The 18,559-nt window shown below is 39.5% G+C and overlaps 1 protein-coding gene across 3 annotated transcripts; it reads right to left on the reverse strand.

Moving 5' to 3' along the window:
- Positions 1-5,909: 5,909 nt before the first annotated feature.
- Positions 5,910-13,273, reverse strand: HCCS (holocytochrome c synthase). Of its 3 annotated transcripts, none has more exons than XM_075038942.1 (7): positions 13,166-13,273; positions 12,387-12,536; positions 11,507-11,655; positions 10,751-10,899; positions 9,489-9,608; positions 8,592-8,678; positions 5,910-8,337 (listed from the first exon to the last, which is right to left on the reverse strand). In XM_075038942.1, the coding sequence occupies exons 2-7, from the start codon at positions 12,499-12,501 to the stop codon at positions 8,139-8,141; spliced, it is 819 nt and encodes a 272-aa protein (XP_074895043.1). In that variant the 5' UTR covers positions 12,502-12,536; positions 13,166-13,273; the 3' UTR covers positions 5,910-8,138. The 3 variants fall into 3 exon arrangements, with proteins under 3 accessions (XP_074895043.1, XP_074895042.1, XP_074895044.1); XM_075038941.1 differs by lacking the exon at positions 13,166-13,273 and adding an exon at positions 13,061-13,163; XM_075038943.1 differs by lacking the exon at positions 13,166-13,273 and adding an exon at positions 13,045-13,062.
- Positions 13,274-18,559: the final 5,286 nt, after the last annotated feature.

Consider the following 18,559-nt stretch of genomic DNA (forward strand, 5'->3'; position numbering starts at 1 on the left):
CGGGCCGGGGCGGCAGCGGCGCCCCCTGTCGGCGGCGGGGGGGCCCAGCCGCCGCCCCGGCCCGCGCCTGAGGGAGGGTTCCGCTGGCGGCGGGGTCCTCCCGGCCCTGCGGCGGCCTTGCCCAGCGCTGCCGCTCGGCTCCGGCAGGCGCGGTGGCGAGCACCCCGGCAGCTTCCGAGGTAGCGAGCGGCAAGGGACAGCAGCAGAGGCGGTGGCGGGGGACACTCTCTCTCTCGGCGCCGAACAAAATGGCGGGCCGCTCTGCCCCCCTCCCTCTTCCTAGGTGTACAACTTTGCACGGCAGTCTGGCCCACAGGAACGAATAACCTGATCGTCCTCGGGGCGCAGACAACCAAGTGAAGCGCAGCCACACACACTCATATGGAAAGTTTTACTAGAAGACAAGTGCATGCTTTTTTGTGGCTTCGTAATCCCGGGAACAGCCATCTGACTGAGGTCATCGACAGCCAATGGTATCATTAACTCCCAGGTATAATCATCTCAGAGGAAACACTCAATATCTGCCATTACTACAAAATCGCTTTTAAAAGCAAGGGATGGGTTGTTTACTTTTTCAGAAAAGCACATCCTGGTGGTTTTAATCCCCTAAATTCTGTTGAAATAACAAGAATTCCTGAGCTGGGAATGAGGGAAATAACGTGAAGGGGAAGAAGACGGGAGCTGTCAGAAGTACTGCCAGGTAGTAGTCCATGCAGCTGTCACAAGACTTCACTAGAAATTAGCCTTAAAAGTGCTTCATTCTATTGTTAAGAACTTTCTTGCCCCTGGTCTTTCCCCCTTCTCCTCATCCACTTTGCATATTCCATTTTACATGTTTAAATAAAAAAGTCGATGTAAATGTCTTTTAAATTGACACTATCGCAAGACATTGAGGTCCCTATGAATAAGTTACTGCACTCTGACATTTGGAAGTCATCAAATGAGACAGTATAATGTCAGCTTGATATTTTTCACACTATGAAAATATCAGCTTCATGTCAAAGATCTAAATTCCATCTTAATGTAATAAATTTTCTTGTATTCACAGACTAGCGAAAATGCTAAATATTTAAATTTGAAATGAACTTCTACAGTTACAATCTGGCCTTTATATTCCATTATTATTAAACTGGAAGTCAAGATCTTATTTTCCCTCTTTTTTTTTTTTTACTTCTTCAAACATTGCAGTGTTTGATGGAATAACATTAGCCATATTCATTTTTCTAAAGGGATGCTTTCCCATCAACATGTGGCAAAGTTAAAAAAAAAATCTTCCTTTTTAGAGTCAGCCTATATTAAACCAGCTCCAGCATCCTATCATAAATCAATATGCCACTGACAATACCAGTATTTTCCACTTTGCCTGACAAGGCAACAGAATGCAACCTTTCATACATATGTAAGATTAATCTTCCCAGTGTCATCTGCAAAAGTAGTATCCTTTGCTTTCCGTTCACTGTAATTATGGCCCAAATCAATTACGTGTTTTGTCGACAACCACTAGTGATTATATATAAAACTGTGCATTTAGACCTGTTTTCCTCTAACCTAAGTGGCCAATAAGGGAAGACATTTGGGGGGGGGGGGGCAGGGGGAGACAATTTGGAACATCCATCTACATCTTTTTACCGTCATTTCCATGCCAGCCACCCTGCGGTCCCAGCTACCACAACTGTAAGCCGTCCTAAAAGCATGTACTCTAGAAGGCATTAAAGAACCACTAGGAAGAGTCTAAAAATCACTGCAGTTGCCCATTTTGGGGTCACAAGACAAACACTAACGAGGAACCCATAACCACAGCTAAGTGTGATGGCTAACCTATGCAACACAAATCACGTCCATCTTTCTGCACTGCTGTAGGACAGCAGCAGTTCCTATATTTTCTGCTACAACATTGACAGCCCTAATGCAGCCAGAATGGTATTCTTACCAGCTTGAACTGTTCTTACCTGCATTAAATAGCACTGATTTTTCAGATACCTCAGAAAGAAACCATTATTTCTGTAGTAACAACTGTAAGTGTTATCGCAATGGTAGAATTTTTCCCAAAAGTGGCTTGTACAAAATGGCAGAGAGAAAGCAACATGAAAACCTGTAAAAATCACTCCAAATAAGCTAAAAGGCAAAAGTTTAAAGAAAACAGGAGAAGCAACCCCATAATTGTGGAAAATTGTGATAAAACATGAAGATGTTTTTCCTCAGTATTCTCAAGTACAGCTAGTAAAAAAGTTTTCATCATTTTTTTTGGCCCAAAGCAAGTGTTTTTTAAAGTTGGAATAAAGTCATTTAACAAAAAATTTACATTGCAAATTAAAACTGCCAAAATTTGCATGGTTTGTTCTAAGGTTAAATTCAACATTTTCATGAGGTTTTGCTCTTTGGTTTTTGAAAATGAGCTAATGAATTCTCATTGATATATAAAAAAGCCTTCTCTAATTTGAGAAAAAACAAATCAGAGGAAAAATCTTTTATAGTACTTTTCCTTTTAAGTATTTTAGAAGCAAGTTTTTCAAGGATTTGTGGTCTAGCAGTGCATTTTAAAGGCACTTGCATTTATCCTCCATGCATCAAACTGCTCTAAGTCAATTCCCTAAGACACTTAATCTTTTGGCAGATGGAAACTCATTTTGAAAGTCTACTAATGATCAATTAAAGCATTAGCTGTCTCTATAGACAGGAGGTTTATGGGGTCACAGTCTCCAGAAGCTGGAGGCAAGAGCAGCAGCATGTTAGAAAAATAGCTAAACCACTCTGTAGTTACCACAAAATTGGCAAAACATTGGAAAACAAAAATCATTATTTAGTCTTTAATAGTTGGGGGGGGTTGCCACAATATGTTGAAAACAAATGTGATGGTTTTTATTTTGTAAGAGAGGCCATGGTCCAAACTGAACATCAGCAAAGGAAACCTTCTTTAAATTTTTTTTAATGAGGCCTAATAATAATCCCAATACTTCCAATAAATTTTCGTTATCCTTTGAAAATTTGATTCATTCAGACTCCAGTCATAAAAATATGTACCCATGCTCCAAATACACAGACATGTCTTGTGAGTAGATGCCATTGGAATCAGTGGTTCACTGGTAAATAATGCATCATTTCACACATGCTCACGGCCACACGTTTAGGTTTGGACTCAAGACTACTACTCTGCCCACAAGTTTCTATACAATTTGATGTACAAGTAGTAAGACCAAAGAGATGCAACTGTCGCATTCATAGAAGAATTTAAGATTCTTTCTCTAGGAGTTTGGCAAGCCATCTTTTCTTGAAGGAAATGCACATAAAAGTGATTAACCATCTAATGCAAACTAAAAAGGATGCTTTTTACAAAATGTCATATCTGGTATGACCATAGGTTCCTATTATTACTAACATTGCTGAGAAAATCAATACTTACTTGATTCACTGCACATAGATCTTTGCCTGCAATTTACCTTGTAGAAAGTGAGATAGAATAATAAATAGTGAGAGTAAAAATGCATGAAGTTGCCTACGAAAAATTTGTAGAAAACTAGCAATGCTGTGTATTTTTAAAAAGAACCTATGTAAACATACTTGTGGGTAGGGAAGGGTGTGATACTGAAGACATAAGCACAGCTAGCATTATGAGTAGTATATTCTTTCCTCAAAGTAAGTTCAGCTTCCACATCAAGTACATCTGCTTGTGGAACCTTACTACAAGGATTTTCCAGCAGGTGTAAGCAAAGGGAGACAAAGGATTAAAGTGTCATTTAATTTAGTAAATGTTGGGGACAGATCTCTTTAAAAAGCAAAGGAGTGGTGTTTTTGAAAGGGGCATCTCTACCCTCTAAAAAGAACACAACTAAGAGTCCAAAAATTAAGCAATGCTCCTTAGTTTACCGGTTCATTTTTAGCAGCTGAGCTACAGCAACCTTAGTGTCTGTGCCTCCATCTTTTGAACTCTGGCACATTAGCTATTATTCCCCCCCACTCTGACACAAGAGCTGAATGAACAAAATGGGACTGCATAAGATGACAGACTATTTATGATCATTTTCAGAGAACTGAGAGATCCTTTGCCACTCTCACACCTTTTGGAGGCAGAACAATATTCATCATCGTATTTTAGACTTTAAATAATTATTTACAGAGCACATTAAAGTCCTGATAGTAAATACATTATGCAAACATTAGACAGCATTGTTGTCCCATTTCACACTAAACTAGCATAACTCTTTCACATCATAATTCAAAAATGGTAATCCAGAGCACTGCACTTTGGCAGTAAAAAATAACAATAATCAACAACGGACACAAATACCTTCTTACCAGCAATACAGTCTCTTTCTTCTACAGCAAAGTAGGGCAGAAATTCTAGGGCTTAGCTGAAAAATTCTTAGAGATTGAAGCTAAGACCACCAGCATAATACGAAAGGGAGGAGCAAATTTGTTTCTAGGGGAGAGGGAAATAAATAAATAAATAAATAAATGGTGACAGAAGAGCTACGCCCTCCCCTTTCCAAACTGTCTGCTAGTACAAGGGCAAGATGTCATAGGATGACTCAACATGGCCAGGAACTCCAGGCATCCTGGGAAGGACAAGCCTGTGAATTACTCCCTAATTACAGGGTACTCATGTTGGCCAGATACTAACAGGACATACTGCAGAAGAGCAGAGAGCTGGGCCAACGTTACTAAGTAGGAAGGGTTGTAGGCACAGCAGCCACGTTTTGTGCCCCTCTAGACTGGCAGCATGGTGCCAGGTGCCCCAACTGCAGGGTAGTTACTGGCTGCCTGAAGCGATGCAATGGCAAGAGGCCAAAACCAGGTATTTGAATGCAGAATAGTCTCCTGCTCCAGGTAATAAAGATCAGTACTACTCCTGACTACATATGCATGACCCAAGACCTGCCTACAGCTGGAGTGTTATGCCAGAGTCCTTTTCCATCAATCAGTCACAGAGAGTGCAGCTTCTGAGCACCGCAATATCCCTGAAGAACGCATCTTCAGCTGCAGACCAGAAGAGCTCTCCTAACTTGTTTTAACTGCAAAAGTCAAACACAATAGGTCAAGCAGGGCTTCAACACAGTAAAGCAGAACACAGGTGAACTTTAGATGCCTACATACACAACTGATTTTAAAAGTGGCCCTGCTTTAGTGACAGTGTCCACATTTTCCCTTTTGCACGTGCACAAGGTTAACCTGGTTGGAGATGCTGGGTTCCGACGTTCTGTTTCTTCTGTTTCAGCCTGAGTAGGACTGGGAAACTGATGCTGAACCTGCTGAATTCCCTGAAAGGCCCTGATCAGGATGATACTTCACTTTTTTGAGCTTCATGAACTCTCTGTACCATTCTATACTTACAAAGAAAGGATATAAATGTGTGTTTATGCATACACATACATCACCTTTAATCTCGCCTAAAGAATAGTTTTACAGTTAAAACATCCTCCCAAAGGGTAAAAAACATCAATTTAAATTACTGTTTTTCAAGTTTACATTAGAATTCTAATCGCTCTGACACCTATCTTCCGAGAAACAGTGAACTGCCAACATCATGCTTAAGTAACCCAAACGTAAAAGAGAAAACTCCATGTTTACTTCCTTAAGTCTTACTTGCTGGTAGAAATGAATTGTTTTCATTTACACTTCAAGGATTATTTAAAAAAAAAATAAAATTCCTTGCATTCCTCTCTTCAGAAGTTAGCCAGACTCAGGATGAATATATTTGTTGTCATACGCTCTTATTCCGAGAGCTGCTGGTTTGATTACCAAACACTTGAATTGAGTCCTTGGGTTTTGGTTCTGTATTCACCTAAATAAATGAGTAGTATATATTCAAAGATGTGATTAGTTGTAACAGACTATAATCTCATACAACACATGCAAGAGCTCATCTTAATTCTTACAGCTAAAAATATGATCACCAAATACCAAAGTTAAGAAAAGTATATTTATTTGGTTCTCCTTTTTGTTTGATGACAAAGTACATCTCATTAACAGTAGCACAGAAAAGAACAATTTTGAAGCTATGTGAGATGGAACATAACAGAAGACAGTAAACGCATGAAGTGGCATGTGACACCTTTCACCAGATTTAGCAGCAATTACAATTTCCATAATGCACTCCGTATCATGCTTCCAAAATCAACAAAGCAAACTCGTTCTTTTGAAGCTTCTGAAGCACTCCCTACATTGGTGTACCTTTTCCGTATTTAGTTTTGAGAAATGCAGAATTCTGTGTATATCAAGTTAACAAACGTACACATAAATGAACCAAACAAAAAACCCACCCCAAAAAGCAGTAAGCCTCAGTCTTTACTGTTAGAACAGAGAGGAGCAGCTCTTTCATTATCAGATATGCTTCATACAAGTTCACACACTTCTCCCATCTCTCATATATACATTGCCTACCCAGATGGAGGTGGGTTTTTTTTTGCCCCAAAGTGTTTTTCATTTATATATATATATATAGGAATCACTAAAAAGGTGAAAAAGGAATGAGGATGGGGTAAGAGCGTCATTTTCTCTTAGGATTCTGGACTTCTGGGTAATATTTATTCCTACCATGCAGTACAGTTGCCTCTGAAGTGGGAACCATCCATCTCCATTAGTACCTTAAAGTATGGAAGCTTCCCTGAATAATTTTTTCCAAAATGGGAAGTTACGTGACGGAAACATCGTGGGGCTTTCTCCTCAGGAAAAAAACCCAAACAAACAAACCACAAAAAACCCACCACCTTCCAATGTCAGTTAAAAATAACCACTTTCAGAAAATGAATGTACAGCTGGTTCCTGGTTAAGGTTGTGAAGTTAAATGAAGAAAGCTTCTCCCATTTGAGAAGCTATAAGATACTCTCTTACTCCTTCCATTCCCTCCCTTTGCACGGAGGACTCATTCTCAAGAGTAATATATGCTAAAAGGGAGGAATAATTTAAATTTAGGGGTATATGGCACCTGAAATTTACCAAGCCATACAAATTTAAAGCTATTACAGTGGAAGACTTAAAAAAAAGTTAGTTTCCCTTATTAAGCACAAACACTAATCAAACCTTTAAGCCACACATTAACATGCATCACTCTTAACGCTCAAATCAGCCTTATTTCTTGGCACTTTTTATATCCTTTTAGCCAAGTTATATACACACCTGTAATACGTCTCACTATAACCACCATGCAGAAATGTGTACGACTGTGCAGTCATACACTCTTGTGCAATTCCCTATTATATAAAAATAACATGCTATGGTACAGTTGATGAAGCCAAGATACGAAATACAGATGCACTGCATGACAGTTTCTTTAAATAAGGCTTAATTCTGTCCTGAATGCATTACATGAGACACACATTAAAGACATGAAAATACTAGAAGAATACAGTTTTCTTACATCAGAAAACAAACCTTTTCAATACTTAAATAAATATCCATTAAATACCAATTTTATCTCATTTTAGAAATGTTGTTTTAAAAGTAACTGACACTCATTTCCTTCTTCTAACAGACGTTCTTCTGTTCAAAGATAAACTGCAGATTAAGGCATGAGTATATTCTCCTTTCCAACTTACCGTACCTTTAAAAACAGTCATACTACGCTATACTTCCTTCAACAGAATAAACTTTACTAAAGTCTTCTGAGGAAGCATGTATTTGAACAGGTAAAGTGCCCATATGAAAACAAATACATGGGTTTATATAGTTAAGAAAACATGCAGTTTTAAACAGTCCAGATCTTTCACCCTTTATTCATCATCTAAGTATCCAAATACTGTAACTATGTGAAATCAGGTATGAAATTTCCAGTCTTCACTATTTAAGTAAGACTCAAAACTCCAGTCAGAATCAGAAACCTCACATATCTGGTGCAGCACTGGAGTCATGAAATGCAAGCTTACACAGAATCTGTGACAAAATCAGAAAAGATTTCCCAGCTCTTAAGAGAATTAAGATACATGTTTTTGCTACTGTAACTTTATTATTTCATTCAAAACACCATAAAGCGTCGGTGTGCTTAACAATGGATTTCCCCATCCTCCCTTCCCGCCCCCAAAGAACAGTGGTGATGATGAAAATAATGATAGCTGCAGCGAACTTCTATTTCAAGTCCTGGTATTCACTTATCCTTAGTCTAGGAGGAAAGTGGTTTACTTTTCGACTACACACCACAGGAGTAATTACGAAGTCCACCGCCACCAAGCTACCTTCATTCTGTCCCACACAGCCGAGAGAGAGTCAAATGCAGGGCGAACATCAAGGATAGTGAACTGGTAGTTCTTATCTACTGCTCCACCATCGTAGTAATCAATAACGTATCTCACTTCTTTTCCACATCGGTCAACAATCCAATCATGTCTGTCAAAGGGAAGTTCATATCTGGAAAGACAGATAATAAACCATGTAGATATTTTAATGGATATTATGAACCTTGGAGAGGAAGTCCTATTTAAGATGATTTTTTTATTTATCCAGATACTGGCATAAGATCCCCACTAGTACTTCTATCTTCTGGTAATTATAACTTGCAATTCCAGTTCTGAAACATCGTAAAATAAATTCTATACCATGTTTTCAGACATGTCTCACTACCCTCCCACCTAGCTGGAAGACCTTCTTTCCTCCCCACGTACCCCATCCATGAACGTATTCTGGCTCTTGGTGAATACTCTTTCGCTTTGCCTCCAAACCGCATCAGTGATGGTCCACATGGACATTCCCTGTGCACACAATTAAAAAAGACAATAATTTTTACCTTTTAAACCAGTATTATTTTAAGTGTTTAAAACACTATGGTAATTTCTTTTAGCAACAGAAAAACTGGATAGGAGAAAGAGCAACAGTGAAAGATTAATTGCAAGTGATCTAAATGAGCTTTTCTTTTTTCTTTTTTAAAGGTTTGAAAAGTCCCCCAGTTTCTGACAGCACTTACTGCTGGTATGATAAAGTACCTTTGATATGCTTCACACCATTGTTCTAACTTATCAATAGAGCAGTTCTCAGCAAATCTAATCCACAGATTTAATAGATTAAAGAACAGAAAACCATAATCCAAACTACCGTGTAACAAAGATCATGGAATTTCAGAGAACAATTTCTACACACAGAATGCTTAACTAGTCTGTCTCTTCTAGGAACAGGGACTATACTGACCTAAAAGGTGACAGCTGGTTTTACACCAGTCACTTTTCATCTAAGTTTACATCTCTTTTTTCATGACATAAAGATCTCAATTAAGTAATTCCCAAATAGATAAAATAAAGAGTTAACTTCTCCAAATCCACATTATACGCACACCACCAAAATGCTCATCAGTTTTATCAACATAGCAATTATTCAGTTATAGTTAAGCTCTTCTGGATAATCTTCCTCCCTATTAATCAAAATGCAGGCTCCTACAAGACTATAACTTTTGAGATGTATCAGCACCAAAATATTTCTGCAAAAACTAAAGAGACATTCTACTTTCAAAGAACTGCAAAAGCAAGAGCTAAACCAAAGGATTTGCTTTTCACTTCACATGTACGTACACAGCATGAAGAGCTTCCCACTTCAGAATCTCCTTCCAAGCTTGCTCATTATTTTGGTTGTGAATCTTAATGATGTTGGTCATGTCTTCACCTGTTATGTCATCATCTTTCCACCTCCACCTAAAAAATTAGAATTTGAAAAGCTTACAAGCATTACAGCACAACTACTCCACCTTCCTCAGTTTATCTGATGGGCTTTTGAATCAAGAGATTTAAGGTTTTATGCAAAGACACAAAGCAAGTATGGAAACTTCTGGCTCATCTGCTTAAGCATCTTAAGAACTACTTCCATTTTCTGTGCAAAAGTGTAGTTATCAAAGTTATCATCATAGAGATCCACAAATTCTAGTTAGCTAAATTAACAGGTTAACTGTATCAGAAAGTTATCAGGGTGTGCAAACATCAGCACTTCCACGGTATTCGTAAAAATGCTTAGGAAAAATCCCACTTGCATTCCTAATGCACAGAAGTCCTGTATTCAATAAATTTTACATACAGTTAGAAATGCCTTTCATCTCTCTGACCCTGCACTATGACTATGAGCATGCTTCCTTTTCAACAGGCATAACATTGAACACATTTAAGTGTTTACAGGATCAAAATTTGTGCGCTTAATATAGACTGCTTATGACACATTAAGAACAATATTGATACGTAGAACTAAGAATTACTATTGTTTTAATAGTATCTGCCTTTGAAGTTGATCTATGTCAGAATGACAAACAAGTAATTACAAAAGAATGAGGAAACAGCAGCACAGAAAGTTTTTTAGGCCACAGGAGACATCTAGCATTCAGTTAGATCTTGCCTGCACTGCATTGTTGTAAAGACTGAAAACATCTACTTGTCAAACAATTTTCACATTTTTAGCAATTTTGCAAAGTCAAGTTAGATGTTCTCACATAGAACTTTTACTATCAGTTTATAGGATTAGCATGAAGCCGACTGAGTTTGAAAGCTGGCAACCATGCAAAGTTTGTCTGCACCTATGTACTGACTTTTAAGAAAATCTTCTGAGATAGCAGCAATTGCCTGACACTCCCTATCACCCTGCTGATCACTAGAGAAGACATGGCTTTGAGACCAGCTCACCCTTTAAATCAAAGCTGTTTATAAAAATAGAAATTTTTAGAAGAGCTAGTTAATTATTTACTGCTTAGAGCCCACAAACTTTTAAATAATATCAATGAATAGTAACTAATGATATTACTTCATGAGTTTCAGACTCACAAATTCCATCTGATAATTCATAGTGTATTTACCCTTTTCTTATCATAGCATTCCAGAACATTTGCTCTGAAGGGTAGACCCATTTCTTGTCAGAATGTGCTCTAGGAATGGAAGATTCTTCTCTAACAGTTGACAATGGAAATGGTTGACCTGGGGATGGCTGCTGATTAGGAGGAGGCATCTAGAAAACAAGGAGAATCAACAACAAACAAGAATATGAAAATTTTTTTATGTTATGCTGTTTAAGAAAAATCAAAGCATAATCAATCAGCTGCTACCAAGAAGTTCTGCCTTTATTTAAGTCCACCAAAATTACCTTTCTCTTTTACAGCAGAACTCTGCATAAGTTTGTCATATGAAGACTAAAGGAACCCCTTTGCCTAAACTTCAACTTTCAGAAGAGCAGTGCTTTTTGTAAATCAAAGGAAATCTCGGAGAGACCTGCATCAGAACTCACCCATACTGCTATTAAACAGAACCTAAAACCCACTACTGTAGCATAAAAACCATGCATGTAACTAACAAACAGAAATAGACAGCAAAAAATATTTACAAACTGGAAAACCACCTTTTATCAAAAGATGTAAATTTGAAGAGAATGTTAAATAAGACATAACTTGTTTTTATATAAATATTTGCACACAAAATGAAAAAAGTGGTGTTAAAAATTAAAAAATAACGTTATTTGCCAGAGTTTCCACCTTAGACAGTATTAGCATTTACATTTTAGGGAGAGTATTTCAGAAGAAACAAGACTGAAGAAAACATCTGAAATAAGCAAAAGTTACCATGTTGCTAGGATCTATGTCATCTTTCATTTGAGATGCACCAGACTTCACTGGACATGCTACGAATTCATACGCTCTTTCTTGATGTGCAGGAACATCGTCTGCATTCTCAGTTCTATGATCAGGAGTCTTCATGTGCATGGGACAACCTGAAATACAGAAAAAAATAGTATATGTTTTGCTACAAAATGAAAGCTCTTAAGACCTGACAGGAAACGGGAAATAGTTCATTGAATACTCACATAAATACAAACTGGTATTTCACTTTTTCTTCTGAGCTTTGCAAGTTTTAACTGTTCTTTCCCACATTTTAGGACCCAGCACCATGGTAAGATATTAGCGTCTTATGTAGCCTTGAATGCTCGCTCCCCACCTCATGCTGGCCTCTACACTGAACTGTTTGTACTTAAAATTTCCACAGCAATGTTAATCAACGTGCTGACTGTGTCAACGAAGGAGCTGACGTTCTCCTTCTCCAGACATTCATCTTATTCCACCCTTCTGGTGCCCTTTTCCAGCTGCATGTTCTCTGGCAAAAACCACCTGCCCCCAGCTACCGTCTTTGCAGGGGCCCCTGCACCTCCCTGACCCTTTGTGGCTGTACCATTCAATGGGAATAATTTGCGGGACCCCTCGAAACATGACAATCGGGAGCGACCCACAGGTTCTACAGCAAGCACCTACTGTCTCTACAGACAAAGCAGCTTGCATGCTGTTCTGGTGAACAACTGGCTCCTTTTCATGAAAAGTTACTTGAGAGCTATTTTTGCTAAAGGAAAAACTCAAGTTTTTATTTGTAGAATCGTTTCTTCCCCCCCCCCAATATTTTTCAATGTGTTTTCCATGTAGTTTATTTCATTTGAGTTTCAAGAATAATTACCACTCATTTTTTCCTGATGCATAGGACATTCTGAAGGAGGAGACGCCATCTGATATTGCTTGGATGCATTTGGCGACTGACCTGCAGCAGCTGGGGAGGACGCAGACAAACCCATGGCTTTCGCACACCAGGTCTTTTTAGATCAAGTTTCTAAAGAAAATAAAGCGAACACCTATAACACAGAACTACACCGGTTATTTATTAAGGTGAACACCAGTACGGGTATGTCACTGCATCACAAACTGAAGAAAACGAATAAAAAATCCGTTTAATAAACCCCCAGCCTGAATAAAAATCCACAGCGCCCACCAGGACTGACAGCGAAGGATCTCGCGTGGGACAAGCGGTGCGGGGCTCCCCACCGTTAACACCCACACCCGCCGCCCAGCCCGTCTCCTCACGCCCACTGGCGGCGGGGCGGCGCTGGGGCGCTCTGCCCGCACCCCGAATCCCTCCGCAGCCCCGCCAGGCCCGCACTGGGCAGCGACACCCACGCGCACCCGGGAACGCCGCGCCCGAGGCCGCGGCACCGTTACACACACCGCGACCGACCCCGCGGCCGGCGGCGGCGGGCAAGGTCAGGCCCGCTCCCCGTTGCCCAGCCGGACCCGCCCGGCCCGGCCCGGCCCAGCGGCGCGCGCCCTCCCTCAGCACCCGCCTCCCGCCGTCGCTACCGCGCGACGCGTCGCCAGAAGCTGCTGCCGCCGCCGCCGCCAGCTCGGCCCGGCCCGCGGCTCCGCGGCCGGCCCCCGGAGCAAGCACGACGCCACGCGCCCCACCTCGCGAGAACACAGCGCCGCCGGCCCGCTCCCCTCCGCTCCGCGCCTGCGCCCGCCGCCGGCGGGAGGGGCGGGGCCCGCCCCGCCGGGCCTGGCGGCGGGCTGAGGGCGGGGGCAAGGCGCCGGCGCTGTTGCGGAGCGGAGCGGAGCGGGCGGGCGGAGGGCCGCCGGCGGTCGCCGCTCCGCCGGGAGGTCTCACCGGGGGCCGGGCGCCGCCTGCAGGCGGCGGCCTTAGGGGCCGGCGGCGAAGGAGTGCCGCTGGGACCGCCTGGAAGGGCAGGGCGCCGGCGGGCCGCGGCGGCAGGGGCGGGGAGAGGCCTTGTTCTGCGGAGAGTTCATGGCTCCCGCAAGCGGGAATGAAGAGAGGGCGCCTGAGGGCTGCTGGGTTTATTTAAGGCACACGTAAGAGTACAAAAGCTGTTTCAAAATTGGCCAACAACGGGGAGTTCTGAGTACTGAGGCTCACGGTCAGCCCCCGTACAGCTGTGTTGGCGTGAGCTACTTGTGATCTTAAGCGCTGGGGTTTTGTTCGTGAAATCGTTATCCCTGACAACTGCAAATATTTAATTTTTTTTTTTTAAAGAAAGTTAGAAAAAATAATGTACTAGCAGCGTGAATCATGCCGTAAAAGTGTATCCTTTCTAGTATTAAACTGTGTGAGGTATTAAGGTTCCTTAAGATGGTTTTTAAAGAGCAACTAGTCAAGAAAAATATTGCAGCGCTTCAGGATTTACTAAGAGTACTGCCATATTTCAATGCGAGAAGATGCCATTTAACTATATGTGTGAAATACTGTGCGTAACGCGGCAGTTCGACGATTTGGAAAACAGCTCATTTTGCATCAGAGCAAGGAAGGCTACTTCCATCCCATCCCCTTTGGACTAACAGAGGATAAGATCTAGCTATGCAGTAACAGCTGTAGCAGCGAGTACAAACCCTGCAGGACTGTTCCAATGTTCATCCTGCAACGTGGACTCTCAGTAGGCTGTCGAGTGCAAAAGGCAAGTGGGGAGACACAAGAAAAATATTAATTACAAATATGTAACAATTTGATCAAAAAAGCCAATTTTTTTTAAACATCCTATTTCATTGGAGCAATTAAAAACAAAGTGGGAAAGAATTTAAGCTTCAAGTGGCCCAGTTACTACATTAACTTTGAACAAAGAAAATCCAAATTCAAATCTGGAAGAGGGTTCTCCTGTACCCTCTGTATGTATTTTGTTGTAAAGAAAGAAGTGATTCTCTTCCATTTCTTTTGAAAAAGATCAGAAAGATTAATAAAGACAAATTCTAAACCACACTGAAGCAGTTCTAACAAGCACTATTTCAAGTTACGTAACAACCTGAATTTTAAAACTTCTTTTATATATTCCTCTCAAGAGTGCTTTTAAGAACATGTTCACATACCATCTTTCAAAATAGGATCTTTCTTATTAACGAGGACGTTGCCATTCAGCGTGAACATGAAATAAAAATACAAGTATAAAGCAATATCAAATATCCACTCATTTTTGCCCTTTTACAGTCTTTATTATGTGAGAGGAAATTGTTTCCTCTCCTTTCTGCATGCAGAAATTACTAGCGCAGCATATTGAGAACCTGGAGTTAGGAAAGTCAGTAACTGAGTCTCTATTATATGCCTTAGAAAACATTATGATTGCCTCCTCCATCATTGCCCAAGTTTTAGGCATATTTGGCTTTGCTGCAATCTCCAAGACTGCATTCACAAGTAACAGCTGTGTAAGCAGCACTAAAAAAGATACAACCATTTTAGTCTTCGCTTGCTGCAATTGACAATGCAGTTTTAATAATAAGAGCCTCCTGTAGACCAACTGACATCTCTGCTTCCAAATATTTCAAGTCAGTGGCAGAACAACTCTAAGGTAATACACATTTTCTCTCTCTGATGTTCTCAAACTGAGAATTGGTTCTACACTCTCCTTTCAAAGTACATGATGTTGTTGATGTCAGTATGCTGTCTCCCTGCTTTCCACCATCATGCTCCACCAGAAGCAACAACTGCACTACTTATTAGTCATTGTATAGATAATAGTTTTCACCCTTTATAAGATAAGCCAAGTAGCAAATACTTTTTCCTCAATGTAAAGCATTACAAAGAACACCATGGTCACAATCTCAAGGAGGCACGCAATCTACCCTTAGGTAGTTTACACTATGAACTCCAGAAAAGCAGAGCAAAATAAGAAGATACAACAGTAGTCCACCATCTAAAAAATGACATACAGCCACTGTGAAGATTAAGTAAAAAAATAATAATTAAAATCCCCCAAACTAATGCAGAATTATCGCACCAATACAAGTACAGAAAACAAAGTGTTCAGCAAGAACCCAGAGAGTAATAAAAAAAAAGTAAAACTGGGAGAAAACGAAGAGCAACTTTGCACCAGAACATGACAAAGAGGTGGATATACAAAATACTTTCTATATCCTACATCTTAGGGAGAAGTGTGTTTCTCACTTTAAGCAAGATTTGTTGGATTTGTCAGCTTAAGAATGGCTCACTGAAAGGCATCCCTTGTTCCCAGCCATGCATAGTCCTTCCTTTCCACTATTCAGTGTTAAAAGCTGTCCAGTGCCAATACAAAAGCCTCCCAGCAAGCCCCCATTGTCCTTCCTCAAGCAGTTGGAAGTCTGACCTATATAGCATCTGACCCTAAATAACATTTCCAGACACTCCCAGTCACTTACAAACAGACCGACTAGTTAATGAGTAGTACCTTAAGAATATAATTTACAAATGGAACTAAATACCCCTTAGAAGATGAGAGGAAAAAAGTAAAAAACACTGGAATGCTTTGTGTTTCCTTCTAGTAATTTAACCATTGCATAATACAAAAGAAAACTCAAAGAAACAAGCAATTCCTGTGCTTGGAAGCCAATGATTAAGACACAAAACAGCAGCAACCTCCTTTGAGCATGGTCAGAAAAACCTCCGAGTTTTACCACACAATTCATGCTTCCCAGGCATACGTTCACCACACATATAGAATCTAGGTATTGCCATATTAAGGAATTTAATTGCCCATCTTAGTATTCAGCAAGGGACTGTGTAGTGCATCACATTTATAATATGCTGACAACAGTAGCTCTTTATCCCTAGAGCCTTCAGACAACTGTCCATCCAGCTTATGTCCTGAAACGTGGTATTACAATACAGTGCAATACAATTCTACTATGCTATATAAGTTTTTCCTCAATACACAACAAAATTTATAGTTTTAAGTTATTCCTGGCCCCAGTGATGCCCTACGCAGAATTTCAGCCTTTTAAAGTCCAGCCACCTAAACAACAGTGTGGCTCAGAGTTCATACTTCCTCCCCACCTTTTTTTAAATAAAAAAAGATACAGCACAAAATTTCAAAATACCATATAAGCCAGTTGTTTCTGACCTGAACTCAGAGAAAATTGTTCTTTCGTGATGCATTCATTATAGGTACATAAGCTATTACCATATTAAGAAAGAAAAATTCACAAAATGAGAAACTGTGTTCCTTTCCTTTATTATGAAGTACCAATACCTTGCATACAACATGCAATTTATTGCTTATTGACATTATTGCATATATCAAAGGGAAAAAAAAATCAGCCAATATCATTTTATGCAAGCTCCTAAACTATTCAAACAAAATATAGAAATGCTTTACAATATCACTGAAATGCAAACAAAAATTCAGAATTTTTTTTTATTATAAGAAGTAATCTTAAACCCATAATACTTAATCATTTGCCTTACTACGACTGAGTACTTTTGTCATTGATCTGCAGAATTGTTATATTGCATTTTAAAGTTCTTGTGCCACGATAAGGATTACTACTACAATCAGGCCACATTACTATTTGAATTTAATAATGCAATCCTGACATTTTGTGACAGTATTAGTATTTACTGCAAACCAGATTGTCAAGATTTACCAGAAATCAGTCTAGCAGAATTTACAGTTTTCATCCTTGCTCTGCATATAAGTTAGATATATTTACGAAGTTTCTTCTTAGACAGAAGATTATATGAACATTTTTGAATTACAGGCTTCATTACTCATGCCTAACTTGTAACTCATTTGTTCCCAACAGTTTTTGTAATTTGGCTTTATATCAGGCTAGCTGTGCTTATGTGTTAAATTATTCTACATATATGGGTATCTGTCGATATTAAAGAAAACACTGTTTGGTTTATGCATGCTAGAAACAAATCCAGGATATTTGGATGTGTGCATATTAAGTGTGAAAATTATATAGCTGAGCTCATGATTAGCCCTTTTCCTCCTTTTCCCCTATCATATGATGGATTTCTCTTGTGAAACTGGAATAGGGCTACAATAAACAAAACCAATATATCCCACATTGCATTCAAAATGTTATGATCTGTATTACAGCTTAGTATTAGTATTTAAATGTTGGTTTCAAACCTAGCAAATTTTTTAAAATACTGAAATTTAAAAACTTAGAAGACAATTTACATGCAACATGTTCCACTTGGGTGCAGATTCTTATATACTTAAATATTTATAGGCTCATAAAAGCATGTCCTGTCCACAAGACAAGTACAATGTTTGACATCCCACGCATAGATTAAAAATAAAGATACACTACAGAATATTTTATTTGCTTTTATATTTTCAATTTCAGTAAGTAGGAAGTTATAAATAGCACACTGAATCATTATAGGGTTGATACCAAGCCATGCTGAACTCTTTGTAATTCACTCTCTTAAAGACATTTCCTTTACATTACAACTAGATTAAAAATTTATATACATTATTATAATCAGATGGCCTCTCAGTGCAGGACATCACACAATGAAACTGATCTCAGAAGAAATTTTGCCAAAATATTTCTTATACCAAAGAATACCATTTATTCTTCATAGCTACCTTCCATTCTTTACTGACCTATAAAGTGCTTGGTTATTATAAATAGAGGAAGAATGTCAAAGGAGGTAGCTAGTAGAGATTTGTAATGGATAAGAAACCTTACCAAGTGTTACCACCTAAAAGTATGATTTGATGCTTAATCCCAGATCTCCAAACATCCCAAGCAGCACATCTTTCATCTTCTCTACCATAAAAAGAACTTTCAAGTTGCTTTCAGAAAATCCTAAAACCTTCACCTGTCCAACAAAGAGATTTTTACTTGGGTTTCGATGAATGTTAAAAGTTCATAAATATTGATCACTATTTCAATTTGACTGCTGTGAGGATCTCAGCAATGAAGCACTGTTCTTTTTCCAGCTGTCAAATATATTCCATAGATAGAGAAACTCCACAAGGAACAAATCCCTCCTCATGAAGTTTCTTGTAGCCAGATAATGATTTTGTACAGCAGGGTATTAAAAATTTGAAGGAGGGCTGCCCATACTTTTTAAAGTCTTCTACA

This window comes from Buteo buteo, chromosome 10 (genome assembly GCF_964188355.1).
Source record: "Buteo buteo chromosome 10, bButBut1.hap1.1, whole genome shotgun sequence".
Classification (NCBI taxonomy): Eukaryota; Metazoa; Chordata; class Aves; order Accipitriformes; family Accipitridae; genus Buteo; species Buteo buteo.